At 53.3% G+C, this 20869-nt stretch overlaps 1 protein-coding gene across 4 annotated transcripts in view; it reads right to left on the bottom strand.

The window, feature by feature from the left end:
- Nucleotides 1–20869, bottom strand: part of LOC140391779 (PC3-like endoprotease variant B) — a 1275236-nt gene that overhangs the window by 425245 nt on the left and 829122 nt on the right. For all 4 annotated transcript variants that reach the window (XM_072476646.1, XM_072476647.1, XM_072476643.1 and 1 more), the window contains exon 10: nucleotides 11855–12027. In XM_072476646.1, coding sequence (XP_072332747.1) covers nucleotides 11855–12027 — 173 coding nt within the window. The remainder of the gene's footprint in view (nucleotides 1–11854; nucleotides 12028–20869) is intronic.

Raw genomic sequence — 20869 nt, 5'->3', positions numbered from 1 at the left:
GGGGGTTGGGGAGGGGGCCCGTGCCGGTGTGGAGGTTGGGGAGGGGGTCCGTGCCGGGGTGGAGGTTGGGGAGGGGGTCCGTGCCGGGGTGGAGGTTGGGGGGGGGGTCCGTGCCGGTGTGGAGGTTGGGGAGGGGGTCCGTGCCGGGGTGGAGGTTGGGGAGGGGGTCCGTGCCGGTGTGGAGGTTGGGGAGGGGGTCCGTGCCGGGGTGGAGGTTGGGGAGGGGGTCCGTGCCGGGGTGGAGGTTGGGGGGGGTCCGTGCTGGGGTGGAGGTTGGGGAGGGGGCCGTGCCGGGGTGGGTGATGGGAGGGCAAATGAGTCGGTCCACCTGGCCAGGTGCCAGCCTCCAACAGTTGGACCCATGCGGTCCATGCCACCTGGCTGGGGGGAGGAGGGGATATGGGCAATGATGACATGTCGTCGTTCCCCTCCCCCCCACCAGGCCGTCATGTTTTCAGACCATCCAGCGATGTTGGCCGCCGTGGTGGCAGCTGCTCATGTCTATGTTGCCCTGGATGAGGAGGAGGAGGAGCGTGCCAGAGAGGCGGCGCAGGCTGCCGCAGAGGGGCAGGCGGCAGCCGCCCAGGCTGGAGGGACACCTGACCGACAGGACGAGGAGGGGGAGGAGGACGTCGCGGCCCCACGGCAACGGAGGCACCCGAGGGCGCCCCGTGTGTACCGGCCCCGGCAGTCATACCAGGACCTCACGGACCGGGAATGCAGGAGGAGACTCCGGATGAGCCGGGAAACCGTGGCACACATCTGCCACCTGCTGGCACACCTGTCACCGCGTGGCACTGGCGGGGGACACCCTCTCCCCGTGTCCGTCAAGGTTACGGTGGCCCTGAACTTTTATGCAACGGGGTCATTCCAGGCACCGAGTGGGGACCTGTCCGGCATATCGCAGGCATCGGTGCATCGGTGCATCCGGGCAGTGACAGATGCCCTTTATGCCATGGCGCACCGCTACATCCGCTTCCCCGTGGACCGGGCCAGCCAAGATGCCCGGGCCGTGGGCTTCTCTGCCATTGCCGGGTTCCCCATGGTCCAGGGCGCGATCGATGGGATGCACGTCGCCGTGCGGCCACCTGCAGATAACAGGGCCGTGTTCACTAATAGGAAGGGGACCTATTGGATGAACGTACAGGTGGTCTGCGACCACCGCATGATGATCCTGCACGTCTGCGCCCGTCACCCAGGCAGTGTACACGACTCATTCGTGTTGTCGCGGTCATCCATCCCCGGCATGTACGAGGGACGCCATCCCCGGCTGAGGGGCTGGTTGCTGGGCGACAGGGGCTACCCATTGCGATCGTGGCTGATGACGCCTATACGGAGGCCACGCAATGAGGCGGAGAACCGCTACAATGATGCCCATGTAGCGACAAGGGGAGTGATCGAAAGGTGCTTTGGCGTGCTGAAGATGCGTTTCAGGTGCCTGGACCTCTCTGGGGGCGCCTCCAGTATCGGTCAGATAGGGTCGGCTGCATCATTGTGGTGTGCTGCGTCCTGCACAACATAGCCCAGCAGAGGGGCGATGTGCCGCAGGCAGAGGAGGGCGGAGTGGAGGAGCAGCAGGAAGAGGCCCAGTCCTCCCCAGATGAGGGGGATGGGGGCAATGGTCAGGGCAGACGGGGTAGACACAGACGGGTGGCTGTCCACCGCTACCGGCTGGCCCAGCGGGCACGGGACAGACTGATAGACGCCCGCTTCACTGACTAGATGGGCGTGGGAATCGGGTAGTATGGCCACAGACCGCACACCATGACAACAGCCGACCACCCACACCCCCCACCCATCCACCCACCCAGCACCCTCACCCCCCTCCCCAACCCCACACACCCCACCCGCATGCACACCACCCCCCCCACCCCCAATTGCCGATCCACCGGCGGCACAACGGGCCGGGCTCACCCAGTTGCGGGTGGACGAGTGTCTATCGCAGGCCATGGAGAATGATGACAACCCGCCTCCGATGAGCTCCTGGCTCTACATCGTTGGACTATGTCTGACCCATGGCCACAGTACCACCATCCACCCGGACCATCCCTGCATGCGGCTGTGACACTGCAGCGCACGGTCCCGTCCTCTGCCCGGGGGATGTTGATGGCGGCCCAGGGGGAAGGGGGCAGACTCACCTGGGGCTGAGGTAAGACCACCCCTCACACACACACTTGCGCTCAACGTACATGACACCCCCGCACACTTTGGACAGAGCACAAAGGCAGCTTCGGTAGGTGTAACATTGACTTTAATAACCAAAGGAGTTCATGCACGTGCCCCTAGCGCCTAAAACTCATCTGTGCCCTGCACCCGTGCCAACTTACTCAGTGTCTAATTGTTTGGCCTTACGGGCCCTTTGACTACGTCTACGTGGATCCCCAGACGGTACAGCAGAACTGGAGGTGGACTCCTGTGATTCCTGCCATCTGACACTGGATCCCTTTGGCGGCCCTTTCCTGGGGCGTCCTGGCCTAGATGGGCCAGGCTGCGGACCGGGCGACTGGGATGGCGAGCTGCCAGCCTGTCCTGCCCGTTGCCCACCCGATGCACCTGGGACGGAAGGGGGGAGTCCGAGGTGTCGCGGTGTACCGGGACCTCCCCTACAGAGGGAGCCGGGACGGACCACACCACCTCCTCCTCCCTCGGGGTGCCCGATGGCCCCCAGGCCTCTACATGGGTGGGGGATGCGAACGGACTGGCCATCCGACGCGCCCCCGACATCTGGCGCTGCCAGTCCTGGAGGCCCGTGCTGGTATCGACAGGGGTCTGCAGGTTTGCAGCCATGGAGCCCAGGGGGTTGTCGAACCCTGTCTGCGACAGTGCGACGCCAGCTCGCACATGGCCACTGGCGCCGATGCCCTCAGCGATGGCCTGCTGAGACTGGGCCATGGCCTGCAGAGACCGGGCCATGGCCTGCTGAGACTGGGCTATGGCGTTGAGCGCCTCTGCCATCTGGCGCTGGCACTGGCTCATGGCCTCCTGTGAGAGGGCAGCCATTTCCTGGGCCACAGACGCCGCCTGCACGGAAGGCCCCAGGCCTCGCAAACCGTTCCCCATGTCTGACACCGTCGCACCCATTGCCTCCACCGCGGACGCCACCCGTGCGGTGTCAGCCTGGGTGGCACGCATGACCGGGACCACTCCCAGCTCCTGGACGCGGGTGGACTCCTCCACCTGCGACCGCAGCCGCCGCAAGCCACCCGTCACCCTATTCGCTCGTCTCCGTGTCGGTGGTTGCATCGGATCTATGTGTGGGTGTGGTAACTGCAGGAACCCGGGATCCATCTGGGCGGCAGATGTTCGCTTGGCCTGGGCTGCCCTCCGACCGCCCGGTCCCTCTGCTGCTCCTACCTCCACCTGCTGTACCGGGACGGCTGTGTTGTGCGCACCAGTGTGTGTACCAGACGCCTCATCACTAAAGTGCCCAACCGTGGTGAGTGTTTCTGCGATGGTGGAGGGTGTTGGTGACAGCAGTGGCGTTGTGTCGTGCTCTTCGTCCCACTCTGAGTCCATGGCACTTTGGGGTGGGGGTTCGTCTCCACCCATCCACTCTGAGTCACTGTCCGGTATTTCGTCTTCCCGGGTAGGGGTGTCCTGGGTAGTGCTGTCCCGGGTAGTGCTGTCCCGGGTAGTGCTGTCCCGGGTAGTGCTGTCCCGGGTAGTGCTGTCCCGGGTAGTGCTGTCCCGGGTAGGGGTGTCCTGGGTAGTGGTGTCCCGGGTAGGGGTGTCCTGGGTAGTGGTGTCCTGGGTAGTGGTGTCCTGGCTCGGATGTGACGGGGGCCTGTGGCTGCCCCCCTCATCGCTGGGTGGTCGCTCCCGCACGTGACGGGGGTGTCGTCTCCCTGTTGCTCCAGGTCTCTCCGTCTCCCGTGGTCTCCGAGGGGCATCCTGCGGGCGTCGCATGCTGGAGGGTTCGGGTCTCTCCGTCTCCCGTGGTCTCCGAGGGGCATCCTGCGGGCGTCGCATGCTGGAGGGTTCGGGTCTCTCCGTCTCCCGTGGTCTCCGAGGGGCATCCTGCGGGCGTCGCATGCTGGAGGGTGCGGGTCTCTCCGTCTCCCGTGGTCTCCGAGGGGCATCCTGCGGGCGTCGCATGCTGGAGGGTGCGGGTCTCTCCGTCTCCCGTGGTCTCGGAGGGGCATCCTGCGGGCGTCGCATGCTGGAGGGTGCGGGTCTCTCCGTCTCCCGTGGTCTCGGAGGGGCATCCTGCGGGCGTCGCATGCTGGAGGGTGCGGGACTCTCCGTCTCCCGTGGTCTCGGAGGGGCATCCTGCGGGCGGTCTGCATCTGCGGGGATGGGTGCCTGGACGTTTGGTCCTGCGATACACAATGAGGCATGCATGGTTAGACATCAGGCAGTGATCAGGTGATACGGGAGAGGGGGATATAGGGGAGGGGGGATATGGGGACGGGCTGTTGGTGGCTCACTTGCTCGTGGGGCCCCGACCTCTGCATCAGCAACCTCCCGGTCGTCAGGTCCGCCAGCCAGTTCCAGGGCCCTTTCCTCGTGTACGGTCAGTGGCCTCTCATCAGCGGGCCCTCCTCCAGTCCTCACATGCTCCCTATTGTTGTGTGCGCGCTTCTCCTGGGGGCGGGGGGGGGTGGTGGCAGGGGTAAAAGGCAACAGTGTTAGGCAGGTATATGAATGCACGCCATCGGTTGCGCGTGCATTGCAGAGGTTAAGGTTAGGGCTGGATTCACTTGGGGATATGGGGGAGGGGGGATATGGGGGAGGGGGGAATATGGGGGATATGGGGGAGGGGGGGATATGGGGGAGGGGGGGATATGGGGGATATGGGGGAGGGGGGATATGGGGGAGGGGGGATATGGGGGATATGGGGGAGGGGGGGATATGGGGGAGGGGGGGATATGGGGGATATGGGGGAGGGGGGGGATATGGGGGAGGGGGGGATATGGGGGATATGGGGGAGGGGGGGATATGGGGGAGGGGGGGATATGGGGGAGGGGGGGATATGGGGGAGGGGGGGATATGGGGGAGGGGGGGATATGGGGGAGGGGGGGATATGGGGGAGGGGGGGATATGGGGGAGGGGGGGATATGGGGGAGGGGGGGATATGGGAGAGGGGGGGATATGGGGGAGAGGGGATATGCGGGATATGGGGGAGGGGGGATATGGGGATATGGGGAGGGGGGGATATGGGGGATATGGGGGAGGGGGGATATGGGGGAGGGGGGATATGGGGGATATGGGGGATGGGGGATATGGGGGATGGGGGATATGGGGGAGGGGGGATATGGGGGAGGGGGGGATATGGGGGAGGGGGGGATATGGGGGAGGGGGGGATATGGGGGAGGGGGGATATGGGGGATATGGGGGAGGGGGGAATATGGGGGAGGGGGGATATGGGGGATATGGGGGAGGGGGGGATATGGGGGAGGGGGGGATATGGGGGAGGGGGGGATATGGGGGAGGGGGGATATGGGGGAGGGGGGATATGGGGGATATGGGGGAGGGGGGGATATGGGGGAGGGGGGGATTAGGGGGAGGGAGGGATATGGGGGAGGGGGGATATGGGGGATATGGGGGAGGGGGGGATATGGGGGAGGGGGGATATGGGGAGGGGGGGATTTGGGGGAGGGGGGATATGGGGGATATGGGGGAGGCTCACCTTGCCTGCTCTGACGAGGTCGTTCACCTTCTTGTGGCACTGGGTGCCTGTCCGTGGTGTTAGGGCCACAGCGGTGACGGCCTCTGCCACCTTCCTCCACAGACGCCGGCTGTGGCGTGGGGCAACTCTGCGGCCGTGCCCGGGATACAGGGCGTCCCTCCTCTGCTCCACCGCATCCAGGAGCGCCTCCACATCGCGTGACTCGAACCTCGGGGCTGAGCGACGGCCAGCCATCAAGTCGGGTGTTGCGGTCGGCTGTTCCGGTCGGGTGGGGGGGAGCTGCGCGGCCTTATGAGCCGTCACGCCGTGCAGCGCGTATGACGCTGCACGGCGTGAACCACTGCGCAAGCGCGGATCCCGTTACGTCGCTGCTAGCCCATTTCGGGCCGCAGACTATCGGCCCATTTTTATGACGTGACGCAAGTGGGATTTGCGCCGATCGGCGGAGTTTCCGCCGATAACGGAGAATTTCGCCCTATATGGAGTCAATTTTTGGGAGAATTCCACCAAAGGCTGGATTCTCCGTCCTGCAATGCCCAGAACGTGTTTTCCAATGGAACGGAGAATTGGGCGTGGGAGGAAAATTGCGATCAACACCTGGCGTTGATCCGATCGTGATGCCCCGACCCCTGACTAGCACGGGGATCGAGGCCCATGACCGTACGTTAGCACTGCTGGCAAGATCTCGTTCCCCAAATTTCCCCTGCCCTTGCCGGTGATGTAATGAGGGGCGAAATTCTCCCCCAACGGCGGGATGTCCGCCGACTGGAGCCAAAGCCGGCGCCAATCAGACGGGCATCGCGCCGGCCCAAAGGTGCGGAAGGCTCCGCATCTTTGGCCGCCTAGCCCTAACATTGAGGGGCTAGGCCGACGCCGGAGGGATTTCCGCCCCGCCAGCTGGCGGAAATGGCGTTTTTTTCCCCGCCAGCTGGCGCGGAAATGTGGCGCATGCGCGGGAGCGTCAGCGGCCGCTGTCAGTTTCCCAGCGCATGCGCGGGAGCGTTAGCGGCCGCTGTCTGTTTCCCGCGCATGCGCAGTGGGGAGAGTCTCTTCCGCCTCCGCCATGGTGGAGGCCGTAGCGGAGGCGGAAGGGAAAGAGTGCCCCCACGGCACAGGCCCGCCCGCGGATCGGTGGGCCCCGATCGCGGGCCAGGCCACCGTGGGGGCACCCCCCGGGGTCAGATCGCCCCGCGCCCCCCCCAGGACCCCGGAGCCCGCCCACGCCGCCTGGTCCTGCCGGTAAATACCAGGTTTGATTTACGTCGGCGGGACAGGCAATTCCTGGGCGGGACTTCGGCCCATCCGGACCGGAGAATCCAGCGGGGGGTCCCGCCAACCGGCGCGGCCGGATTCCCGCCCCCGCCCAATCTCCGGGAGCGGAGACTTCGGTGGGGGCGGGGGCGGGATTCACGGCAGCCAACGGCCATTCTCCGACCCGGAGGGGGGTCGGAGAATGACGCCCGAGGTTCCAGCTCACATAGAGTAGGAACCTCGAGCGAAATTCTCCATCCCGCCGCGCCACATTTCTGCCCCGACCCGCCGGCGGGATGCTCCGTTACACCGGCCGGTCAATGGGGTTTCACATTGTGGGGCAGCCCCACGCCGTCGGGAAACCCCCGGGCTCCGGCAAAACGGAGACTCCCACCTGCGGAGAATGACGCCCCATATTTCCATATATTTTAATATATTAGCGTGTTATTAAAAGGCTTCCCAGCCGCATGATTCCCCCTCACTAATTATTCATACCCTACCGATGTGCTGTCACGTCAAATAGTCTTCCAACAGCTATCTAAGAAATAGAATCAGTCGAGGGAAACACGTCGAGAGCACCAAGGCAAGTATAGTTCCCTTGCAGAGTTTGGAAGTGTTCCCTGGCAGTGCCAACCTGAGTCAGGGGGCAGTGCCATGGAGAGTCCCATGGAGGGTTACCTTATGTGTGGTGGGTGAGGAGGGTCGATGTGTGGTGGGAGGTTGCGATGGCTGAGAAGTAGAGGGTAGTGCCTGAGAAGGGGAGGGCGTGATGGCAGTAAGGGGCAGTAGTGATGGAAGTGATGGGGAGGGGGCAATGGTAATTGAGTGACTAGCGATGACAGTGAGGGGGCAACACCAGTGAGCAGGGGGTGATGGCAGTGAATGGGGGTGATGGCAGTGAGCGGGATGATGGCAGTGAGGGGGCAACACCAGAATCTGGGGGACGATGGCAGTGAATGGGGGTGATAGCAGTGAAGGGGGCAACACTAGTGAGTGGGGGGCGATGGCAGTGAGGGGGGGGGTGATGGCAATGAGGGGTAGAATGCCTGCAGTGGTTGCTGGGGGGGGTGAGAGGGGAAGAGTGCCCCTTGTTACTTGTGTGGTTGTGGGGCGAGTGGGGAGTGCCCCCCAGTACTTGTGTGGTTGAGGGGACGGTGATAGCCCCAGATATCTCCGTGGTGGCATCTGAAGAGACACATGCCCGTTTTCAATTAGAGCCTCACACACTGACAAATTATGGGGCAAATCCACCCTATTAACAAACACCGAATGCAATGTCCGAAAGATCACTTTGTCAGATAGTTCCCAGCACAGTGCAATTGTCCAGGGGAAGTTTACACTTCTGGACAATTGCCATGCAAATGCATCTGGGAAGATCCGAGAGGGATCCCCCAGCGCATCTTTTTTTAAAAAGATATTTTATTAAGCTACATATAATTTTTAGAATAATTTTCAAGTGGAAAAACAACAAAGAAAATAACCCCCACTTACCCAACAATCAAACCCAGCCAATGTGGCTTACATACACAGTTCCCTCAACCCCCATTTTCCCACCAACTATTTCCCGCTTCAACCAACCCCCCTGCCTCCCTCTTTCCCTTAACCGCCTCCCCCCCGCCCCCCTTGTATTTGTGGACAGCTTAATTTTACCCAAAGAAGTCAATAAACGGGACACCTCCGGCCCCCCAAATCCAACGCTGGGGAGCCAGGAGGTTACAAGCCATTGCCTTTCTTTGACAAAGTCATCCTCCCACACCAACACCAAAAACGATTCTTGTTCCAAATTACTCATAGAACATAGAACATTACAGTGCAGTACAGGTCCTTCGGCCCTCGATGTGTGCCGACCTGTGAAACCACTCTAAAGCCCATCTACACTATTCCCTTATCGTCCATATGTCTATCCAATGACCATTTGAATGCCCTTAGTGTTGGCGAGTCTACTACTGTTACAGGCAGGGCATTCCACACCCTTACTACTCTCCGAGTAAAGAACCTACCTCTGACATCTGTCTTATATCTATCTCCCCTCAATTTAAAGCTATGTCTCCTCGTGCTAGACATCACCATCAGAGGAAAAACGCTCTCACTGTCCACCCTATCCAATCTTCTGATCATCTTGTATGCCTCAATTAAGTCACCTCTTAACCTTCTTCTCTCTAACAAAAACAGCCTCAAGTTCCTCAGCCTTTCCTCATAAGATCTTGCCTCCATACCAGGCAACATTCTGGTAAATCTCCTCTGCACCCTTTTCAATGCTTCCACATCCTTCCTATAATGCGGCGACCAGAATTGCACGCAATACTCCAAATGCGGCCGCACCAGAGTTTTGTACAGCTGCAACATGACCTCATGGCTCTGAAACTCAATCCCTCTACCAATAAAAGCTAACACACCGTACGCCTTCTTAACAACCCTCTCAGCCTGGGTGGCAACTTTCAGGGATCTATGTACATGGACACCGAGATCTCTCTGCTCATCCACACTGCCAAGAATCTTACCATTTGCCCAGTACTCTGTCTTCCTGTTATTCCTTCCAAAATGAATCACCTCACACTTTTCTGCATTGAACTCCATTTGCCACCTCTCATCCCAGCGCTGCAGCTTATCTATGTCCCTCTGTAACTTGTAACATCCTTCCGCACTGTCCACAACTCCACCGACTTTAGTGTCATCTGCAAATTTACTCACCCATCCTTCTACGCCCTCCTCCAGGTCATTTATAATAATTACAAACAGCAGTGGCCCCAAAACAGATCCTTGTGGTACACCACTAGTAACTGGACTCCAGTCTGAACATTTCCCATCAACCACCACCCTTTGTCTTCACCACGCGTAACTGGACTCTAGTCTGAACATTTCCCATCAACCACCACCCTTTGTCTTCTTCCAGAGGGGCTGGTTTAGCACACTGGGCTAAATCGCTGGCTTTTAAAGCAGACCAAGGCAGGCGAGCAGCGTGGGTTCAATTCCCATACCAGCCTCCCCGAACAGCCGCTGGAATGTGGCGACTAGGGGCTTTTCACAGGAACCTCATTAAAGCCTACTTGTGACAATAAGCGATTTTCATTTCATTTTTCATTTCAGCTAGCCAATTTCTGATCCAAACTGCTAAATCGCCCTGAATCCCATGGCTCCGTATTTTCTGCAGTAGCCTACCGTGGGGAACCTTATCAAAAGCTTTACTGAAATCCATATACACTACATCAACTGCTTTACCCTCATCCACCATTTGGTCACCTTCTCAAAGAACTCAATAAGGTTTGTGAGGCACGACCTACCCTTCACAAAACCGTGTTGACTATCTCTAATCAAATTATTCCTTTCCAGGTGATTATACATCCTATCTCTTATAAACCTTTCCAAGATTTTACCCACAACAGAAGTAAGGCTCACTGGTCTATAGTTACCGGGGTCGTCTCTACTCCCCTTCATGAACAAGGGGACAGCATTTGCTATCCTCCAGTCTTCTGGCACTATTCCTGTAGACAAAGATGACTTAAAGATCAAAGCCAAAGGCTCAGCAATCTCCTCCCTAGCTTCCCAGAGAATCCTAGGATAAATCCCATCCGGCCCATCAGTTGTAGGTTTACACCAACATAGAATCATAGAATCTACGGTGCAGAAGGAGGCCATTCGGCCCATCGAGTCTGCACCAGCTCTTGGAAAGAGCACCCTACCCAAGGTCAACACCTCCACCCTATCCTCATAACCCAGTAACCCCACCCAACACTAAGGGCAATTTTGGACACTAAGGGCAATTTATCATGGCCAATCCACCTAACCTGCACATCTTTGGACTGTGGGAGGAAACCGGAGCGCCCGGAGGAAACCCACGCACACACGGGAAGGATGTGCAGACTCCACACAGACAGTGACCCAAGCCGGAATCAAACCTGGGACCATGGAGCTGTGAAGCAATTGTGCTATCCACAATGCCACCATGCTGCCCATCCCACAAATTGAAGACATGCGATTCTATTTGAAGCAGTCTCCACCTTAATTTCAGACTAAGGCCTGGATTTTTGGTCCTTGGGTCAGAAGCATTGAGCAGAGATATTTCCCGACTCTGCAAACCCGACCTGGGAGAGAGTATTATGGAAGGTTTGATGCTTGTTCCGGAATGTAGGGTTCAGTTTATAGCTCCTATGCCAACTTCGTGCTCTCCTGCCCACCACCATTTGCCTTTACACCTACCAATCAGTGTTTGGACACCAGGGGCTGGATTCACCTTTTTGGAAAATAAGTCCCCACGCCGGCATGAAAACGGTGGTCTTTTAGGCCAAGATTCCCCGTTTTGCTGGGGGCTTGCAGGGAGGCAATTTGGAGCTCGCAGCTCTAGCTGCCAATACAGTCCTGGGTGCTTCTGGTTCCGTGGCCGCGCATGCGCATGGCAGAGGCCTTCAGCGGCCGCGCCGTGCTCCATGATGGACTCAGCCCCCATCCGCCGCTTGTGCATCCTGGACCCCCCCCCCCAACCCCCCCCCCCCCTCCCACAGTGCTCCCAGCACTGAATGAAGCCTCCCTGCCCACGGATCGGCCCCACCCCCCCCGACTGTGGAACCCCGGACTGAGTCCGCAGCCCACGTGACCACACGTAACCCACACCATCGGGAACTCGGCCGGTCAGGGACGGAGCATCACGGAGCGAGCCTCAGGAAATGGCCTGAGGCCGTGGATAATCGGCGCGGTGCACTCCCTCTTTCAGGGTGGGGGGGAGAGAATACAAAAAACGGCGCTGCTCCCAATATCGGCATCAAAATGGATTCTCCGCCCCACTGCCGAACGTGATTTCGGAATCGGGGAGTGGAGAATTCAGCCCCAGGACTTTCCAATTCAGGCCCCTTGCACCATTTCGCTCTCCGCCGTGGCAAAGATTCAGGTCTAAATCTTTAGAATTTACAATATTCACTTCACTGTTGATTAATTATTTAGACCTAGCCCATTTTTAATATCTATTCAGAAATCTTTTACCTTCTCTGCTCCATCCCGTAGAGCTCTGGTTGTCAGTGATCTTGGGCCATCAAATTTCCTCCCATTGTCTTTGGGACCCCAACAGCAGCAGTAGATATCGATATAATTGTTATTGTAGGTGAGGGACGCAGCTTCTAAGGCATCGGTCACTTTCCCATCCAAGATGCGAATGCCTAAAACAGAAACATAATCCTTGCATTTGTGTTGGAATATCGCAAAAAAACTTCATATTACACGACAAATGTTTGTTTGACCTGCCATTACTGTTATATGGTAAATGCAATGATTATCTGAAACAATGATACTCTGATACCAGCGGTTATGATGGCAGCAAGCTGAGCTTGAGTGGCAATGAGCTTGGATGAGAGCAGTCTGAGCTTCCACTGTAACAAGCTGATCATACATTACAAAAACTGAAGCTTCTACAAGGAATTCTATGGCTTCTATTTGTGCTGCAATGGTGTATCTGATCCCACAGCCTCTGCAAAGTTTATCTGGAGGATCTGTTGGCTCCCTGAGGATGGTTGATGCTTTTGTTTTCTCCATCCCCTGCACCAAGGCCTCAAGTGCAGCATCATCAGATCTTGGAAGCCACTCTCTCCATTTGCTTCGCGAGTACTGAGTGTTCCCAGATCACAATCATCACACTCACATTTAAGAAGATTTCCAGCACCTGCTCCTGCCAGCGTGCACCTCTTCTTGAAGAGGTGTCAGCTGGCTTTCACTGGTGCAGACATGATTACATTTGTGATGGTCCTTTATGAATTATGCTTGCCAATTTCCCAACAAACCACAGGAGAGCCCCAAATTGGGCTTCGCGCCCGCCACAAAACCATACGCAAGTCACCCGACTCACAGCACCCAGTGTGATCTGGATTATGCCCAGCAGATAATGATATTTGAATGACCCAATAAATATCCTGTCGCCATTTTCACCTGGCCTCTGGGAGTCAACGACTATGCATGCGAGGCCTTAACCGAGCACCCGTTTAGTACTGGTTTCCACAATCCTGAACCAGATGTGATGGCATCTCGGATCGTCTCGTCGTCAATTAGACCCCTTGGGTGGTCAAGGACGCATCCAGGCACAGCAAGCCTGACATCACCAATCAGGCACCCTTGGAAGTGCTGGGTGCCAGGTTGGCACTGCCAAGGTTTGGGTCCTGAGGGCCATGCCCAGGAACAGGAATGGAGGGGATAGGGGGGATTGTGGTGGTGCATGGGACGGGTCTGAAAGTGGGGGGGGTCCTGAAATGGAGGGTGTGTGTTATAGAAATTGGGCAGCCTTTCAAAATGGCTTCCGATCTGTGAGGAGCCGGTCCTGCTGGCAAGCTCAGCTCCCCAGTGCCGGAAAACTTAAAAAATGTGGCTTTGAGAGGGAGAAACTCCCCAAGGCCCCAAAAAGGGCTACGTTCCATTGAATCGTGGAGGCAATCTTGGCGCTGCAGCCATCATGAACTACCCCACCAAATGCACCTGAAACTAGACTTTGAAATTATTCCGCTGAATCATGCCCTATGTCTCCTGTTCTGGCATGCAACCACTGAAACCTGGGGTAATCCCACAATGCCATTCCCACACCTATTTACGGTCCTTTCCAATTTTCTGGTCATAGAATAGGGATAATGGGTGTGTTCTCAAACAGGAAGGAGGTCATATCCCACAAGACTCTCTATTTGGACCTCTACCATTTACCAGATTTATGACTAAGACAGCACAATTTGCCAATGACACAAAGATTGATGGTATAGTAAGATGTGTAGATGAGAGCATAGAAATACTATGAAACATTAATATATTCAGTGAGTGAGCCACACTGTAGCAAAAGGATTTCAATGCAGCTAAGTGTGAGGTCATCCATATTGAACCTGAAAAGGATAGATCCAAGCATTATTTAAATGTAGCATAGGTCCAAAGAGATTTAGGACTTCATGAATACAGATCTCTAAAATGTAGTTGTCAGGTACAAAAAGTAATTAAAAGTGCTAATGGAATATTAATTAGCCTTTATAAATAAAGGGGAGGGAACTTTTCTACAGCTATACAAAGCCCTAGTAAGGCCACATCTGGAGTACAGTGTATAGCTCTAAGCATCGCACCTTTGGGAGGCCTGCAGTGCAAATTCATCAGGGTTCCAAGGGTTAGGTTATGAGAAATGATTACATAAACTAGATTTATATTTCCGGGAATATAAAAGTTATGCAGCAATTTGTTTGAAGTTGAAACGGTTTTGAAAATAAATCATGTGATAGTTAGAAACTTTTCAACTGATGGGGGAGCTGAGGACACGTTGACATATATTAAAATCAGAGTTAGGCTATTCAGTAGAAAAGCTATGAAACTCTTCACACAAAAGGCGAGAGAGGTGTTGAATTGTTTCAAATCAAAAGCAGTTAATGCAAACTCAATTAACTTTAAATCTGGGACCAAACACTTTTGCCATGCAAGGGTGTGAAAGAATATGGTGACAAGGCAAACAGATGGAGTTGTAGATCAACCACTCTGATCTCCGGGTAAGCGTTCTCCAAGGCGGCCTTCAAGACCCGCGACAACGCAGAATCGCCGAGCAGAAACTTATAGCCACATGAGTGCGGCCTCAACCGGGACCTGGGATTCATGTCACATTACATTCATCCCCCACCATCTGGCCTGCAAAATCCTACCAACTGTCCTGGCTTGATGCAATTCACACCTCTTTAACCTGGGGTTACCCCATCTCTGGATCTGTAAAGATTTAATCACCTGCTAATGGTCGTATTCCTAGCATTGTTTGGCATCTTTGAATTTGTCTATATACGTGTTTCTGGAACAGACCTCTTCATTCACCTGAGGAAGGAGCAGCGCTCCGAAAGCTAGTGACATCGAAACAAACCTGTTGGACTTTAACCTGGTGTTGTAAGACTTTGTACTACAATCAGACTGGATAGTGGATCAACTTACCTCTGTTCTTGTTGTACTCCTATGCTCCTCCTATTATCATAGAATTTACAGTGCAGATGGAGGCCATTCGGCCCATCGAACCTGCACCGGCCCTTGGAAAGAGCACCCTACCTAAGCCCACACCTTCACCCTATCCCCATAGACCAATAAGCCCACCTAACCTTTTTGGACACTAAGGGCAATTTAACATGGCCAATCCACCTAACCTGCACATCTTTGGACCGTGGGAGGAAACCGGAGCACCAGGAGGAAACCCACGCACACACGGGAAGAACGTGCAGACTCCGCACAGACAGTGACCCAAACTGGGAATCGAACCTGGGACCCTGGAGCTGTAAAGCAACTGTGCCAACCACTGTGCTACCATGCTGCTCATTAGATATAAAGCCAAAGAGAAGAGAATATTGGTCAGGTTATGACTTTATTCAAGATGAGAATGGGGCCATATCATTCTGTTTCCATAACTATCATTAAAGTAAGTGTCTTAATTTGTAATTGGTTTGATTATTCTAATACAGAATCTTGCCACTATCCATTAGGTGACAGGGTCAGGTTTATTACAACACCGGCCATTTCAATTCCTGCTGATGCGAGTTTGACCGAGCAGGCCTTATTATTATCACTACATGAAATTAAAGGGCTAGGTAGGGTCCTTTAAGGAGTAAGGTGAGTATCTCACTTTCTTGTAGCAGTGTAGGCAATGTGGAAAGTGTAGCGCACAATGAGCAACAGAATGAAGCTGCGGGGAGAGGCTCGGGTTCTTATACTCCGCCTTGAGGGCGGAGCCAGGAGTCGGCAGCCAACCAGGACCCGGGATCTGTCAGCCAATAGCATCTCGGCTTCACAGTCCCACATGATCCCTAATACATACCATCACAGAAAGCCATGTCTGTGAGGGGGGCCACGATATTCTTAAGGACCTTGAGTTTAGTCACCTTACTAGGTCAGCAAAAGCAAGATGATCATCAGATTAATAACAACAAATGAATCACAAAGTAACACATGAGAATTCAAGTAGTGGCCTTTGGGTATCACACAGCACTGTGTTCCTTGTCACTGAGTAATTTTACCTTGCACCGCTCATGTCATATGCCCTGCATCCTGTAATGTGCAGTAAAGTCTCACATCTTGGTTCCTCACTCTTTTACACCCACCATTACTAACATCCATTCTACAAATCCTGTCTACTTGTGTCCACACAATCAAGTCACTGCAACAGTTGATTACCAGCTTGGATTTTTAAAACAATCGCTTACGGATGTGGGCATCGCTTGTTAGGCCAGCATTTATTGCCCTTCCCTAGTTGCCCTTCAGAAGGTGGTGGTGAGTTGTCTTCTTGAACCGCTGAAACCTTTGAGGTGTAGATACACCCACTGTGCTGTTAGGGAGGGAGTTCCAGGATGTTGCCCCAACAACAGTGAAGGAGCTGCGATATATTTCCAAGTCAGGGTGGTGAATGACTTTTTTTCAATAATAATCTTTATTAGTGTCACAGGTAGGCTTACATTAACACTGCAATGAAGTTACTGTGAAAATCCTCTAGTCGCCACACCAGGGCATCTGATCGGGTACACTGAGGGAGAATTCAGAATGTCCGATTCATCTAACAAGCACGTCTTTCGGGATTTGTGGGAGCAAACCGGAGCATCCGGAGGAACCCCACGGTGAGTTACTGCAATGCATCTTGTTGATGGTACACATGGCTGCCACTTGTCGGTGGCGGAGGGTTTGGATGTTTGTGGAAGGGGGAGCTATCTAGCGGGCTGCTTTGTCCTGGATGGTGCCGGGCCTCTTGAGTATTGCTGGAGCTGCACTTATTCAGGTAAGCGGAGAGCATTCCATTACACTCTTGACTTGTGCCTTGTAGATTTTGGGCGGGGAGGGGGTTTCAGGAGGTGAGTTGCTAGGATTCCTAGCCTTTGACCTGCTCTGACAGCCACAGTATTAATATGGTTATTGCTGAGTAAGAGCCACTTGATAGCACTGTTGATCATTCCTTGACCAAAATTCACTAGACTCTGGGGTGGTCCCGGCGGATTGGAAATTAGCAAACGTGACACCACTGTTTAAAAAAGGAGGTAGGCAGAAAGCGGGTAATTATAGGCCAGTGAGCTTAACTTTGGTAGTAGGGAAGATGCTGGAATCTATCATCAAGGAAGAAATAGCGAGGCATCTGGATGGAAATTGTCCCATTGGACGAACGCAGCATGGGTTCATAAAGGGCAGGTCGTGCCTAACTAATTTAGTGGAATTTTTTGAGGACATTAACAGTGCAGTAGATAACGGGGAGCCAATAGATGTGGTATATCTGGATTTCCAGAAAGCCTTTGACAAGGTGCCACACAAAAGGTTGTTGCATAAGATACAGATGCATGGCATTAAGGGGAAAGTAGTAGCATGGATAGAGGATTGGTTAATGAATAGAAAGCAAAGAGTGGGGATTAATGGGTGTTTCTCTGGTTGGCAATCAGTAGCTAATGGTGTCCCTCAGGGATCAGTGTTGGGCCCACAATTGTTCACAATTTACATCGATGATTTGGAGTTGGGGACCAAGGGCAATGTGTCCAAGTTTGCAGACGACACTAAGATAAGTGGTAAAGCAAAAAGTGCAGAGGATACTGGAAGTCTGCAGAGGGATTTGGATAGGCTAAGTGAATGGGCTAGGGTCTGGCAGATGGAATACAATGTTGACAAATGTGAGGTTATCCATTTTGGTAGGAATAACAGCAAAAGGGATTATTATTTAAATGATAAAATATTAAAACATGCTGCTGTGCAGAGAGACCTGGGTGTGCTAGTGCATGAGTCGCAAAAAGTTGGTTTTCAGGTGCAACAGGTGATTAAGAAGGCAAATGGAATTTTGTCCTTCATTGCTAGAGGGATGGAGTTTAAGACTAGGGAGGTTCTGCTGCAATTGTATAAGGTGTTAGTGAGGCCACACCTGGAGTATTGTGTTAAGTTTTGGTCTCCTTACTTGAGAAAGGACGTACTAGCACTGGAGGGTGTGCAGAGGAGATTCACTAGGTTAATCCCAGAGCTGAAGGGGTTGGATTACGAGGAGAGGTTGAGTAGACTGGGACTGTACTCGTTGGAATTTAGAAGGATGAGGGGGGATCTTATAGAAACATATAAGATTATGAAGGGAATAGATAGGATAGATGCAGGCAGGTTGTTTCCACTGGCGGGTGAAAGCAGAACTAGGGGGCATAGCCTCAAAATAAGGGGAAGTAGATTTAGGACTGAGTTTAGGAGGAACTTCTTCATCCAAAGGGTTGTGAATCTATGGAATTCCTTGCCCAGTGAAGCAGTAGAGGCTCCTTCATTAAATGTTTTTAAGATAAAGATAGATAGTTTTTTGAAGAATAAAGGGATAAAGGGTTATGGTGTTCGGGCCGGAAAGTGGAGCTGAGTCCACAAAAGATCAGCCATGATCTAATTGAATGGTGGAGCAGGCTCGAGGGGCCAGATGGCATACTCCTGCTCCTAGTTCTTATGTTCTTCCATCATTTTGCTGATGATGGGGAGTAGACTGATCGGGCGGTAATGGTTGGGTTGGATTTGTCATGTTTCTTGTGTACAGGACACACCTGGGCAATTTTCCACATTGCCAGGTAGATGCCAGTGTTGTAGCTGTACTGGAACAGCTTCTTGCGGAGAAGATGATGCACAATGCTAGGGAATGCCAGGCTACTGGAAAGTGGGAAGGAGATGGAGTGTGCCAACATCCAACATTTCAGAACCCTTACAGAGAAAACAATGGCAATAAATGGAATCAACTATGTCTTGACAGTTTGCAATGTGATGGTCTTTGTTTCTTCTGTGGGTTTGTGAGAATTAAAATCTTTTCTTTTGAGATCTATAAAGTAGCTGATTCGGATACAGTACTGAGCAGATCAAAATTAACCGTTTCATCTCAAGGCTGCAGCCAGGATACAGTCGAGAACATTGGCTATAAAAGTGACCATTCACTCATCCAGTCCTTGCTCCCTTGCAGCCCCAACCTACTTTTTTTAAATAAATGTTTTTTATTGGGTTTTTGAACTGCCCCAACCTACTTGAGGGAGCGCACAGAGAGTGAGGATAATGACTGGACACATAGTGAGACACAGGACAAGAGGACCAAATGGAAGTGGTCTTTGGTATATGAGCAGAGGCGTAAGAAACGCCAGCACTGGGCTGCAGAGCAAACAGTGATGATCTTCGTTATCCTATTATGAAAGGCCTTCTGAGAAAGCTTCGAGAATAGATCTCGGCAATGGGCTGGGAAGGTGCTACACAGATACTGCTTGAATAGTCTGGCTTCCTTTACAACCTCTTGCTGCTCCTCTTTCTCTTTTTACTCCAGCACTTTGATCATGTAAGCATGGATTGACTTCAGAAGTACATTGTGCAGCCACTATTACATCAGTGGAAGAATTGCAGAAAGCGTGGGAAGAAAGGCATAACAGTTTAGCATGTATTCTGCTGTAGCTATTGTGGATGAGGAGAAACATTGCAGAATTTCACCTCTGATGTGTATTTAATAAAAGACAGTAACTGCAAAGCAAAAAGGAACACACTTCTTTTATTTATTCGTTCATGGGCGTCGCAGGCTCTACCAGCATTTATTGTCTACCCCAATTTCCCTTGAGGGGGCAGTTAAGAGTCAACCACATTGCTGTGGGGCTGGAGTCACATGTAGGCCAGACCAGGTAAGGACAACAGATTTCCTTTCCTCAAGGACATTAGTAAACCAGATGAGTTTTTATAACAATCGACAATGGTTTCATGGTCATCATTAGACTTTTAATTCCAGATTTTTATTGAATTCAAATTTCACCATCTGCAGTGGTGAGATTTGAATCTGGGTCCCCAGAACATTACTCAGGATCTCTGGTTTACTAATCCAGTGACAATACCACCACCACTCCGGTAGTTCTGAAGGCTTTGGAGGCAGGGTGAGTGACAAAGGTGAGCACGTGGTAAGGAAGGTAAACTATGATGGATGAGACCTCCAATGACATACTATTAGGTGCATTCTGCAGAATGCAGGTGGGAAAACGTCCAGTAAGAGCAAAGAAAGAAGGGGAGACAGCCAAAACATCCTACACTCTGTGTCCTCCAGCTTCACCATCCACCACACCATGTGCTCTCTCCCTTTTACCAATTATGCTGCTGGTGGCCTCCTCTATTCATGTGAGCATGTGCAGTATTGGTGGCGCAATATCAGTTCTTGTCAGCCTGTCCTGCAAGAGGAATTGGGAGTGGGAAAGTGCATATCAAGTTGCAGGGCTATGAAGATATGTGAGGCAGCATATCAAGAGTACGAGGTAAGTGAAAGAGGGGGGAGTTGTTGAGGGGGGAGTTGTTGCGAGGGCAGTGACAAATGTTGAGTGTGAAAATGAAAATTGCTTATTGTCACGAGTAGGCTTCAATGAAGTTACTGTAAAAAGCCCCGAGTCGCCACATTCCAGCACCTGTTCGGGGAGGCTGGTACGGGAGTTGAACCGTGCTGCTGGCCTGCCTTGGTCTGCTTTAAAAGCCAGCTATTTAGCCCAGTGTGCTAAACCAGCAGATGGAAGCTGAAGCAGATGCATTGATGCACAGCTGAGAAAAAAGTATTAGATTTGGGAATGGGAATGTGACCTGATGACCTGCTTCTCAGAGAAATGCTGTTTGCATTGACATCAACAGCCACGTCTGCAGAATTGCAGCAATGCTATTTTACAGAGTTTATGGTGTCCATTTCAGGGAATGAGGATTACCTTCCTGCTTTCTACCTGCTCAACATAGAACTTTCACAGCACCATCAGAAAACCCTGCAGGGGAGACCTCCTCTTTAAGAGACAGAGGCTGATTTCAATTAGACATGCGGGTTGACATTAAATAGAGGTAGTCCCATTGGAGTACCTGCCCTCCCAATGGATGAACCATCTATTGGTAGTAGGAATAACCCTGGCAACCGTGAATCTTAGACTGAGACGCAACCGTGAAAATGGTCTGGGCCTACTGTGTAATTCCCAGCCCCCCCAACCTGCCCAATATACATGCAGCATTAACATTGCAGCATTGTCCTGTGGTTCAGTGAGATCAAAA

The sequence above is a fragment of the Scyliorhinus torazame genome, chromosome 15, assembly GCF_047496885.1.
Source record: "Scyliorhinus torazame isolate Kashiwa2021f chromosome 15, sScyTor2.1, whole genome shotgun sequence".
NCBI classification, from domain to species: Eukaryota; Metazoa; Chordata; class Chondrichthyes; order Carcharhiniformes; family Scyliorhinidae; genus Scyliorhinus; species Scyliorhinus torazame.
This window is presented reverse-complemented; position numbering and strand designations above follow the sequence as displayed.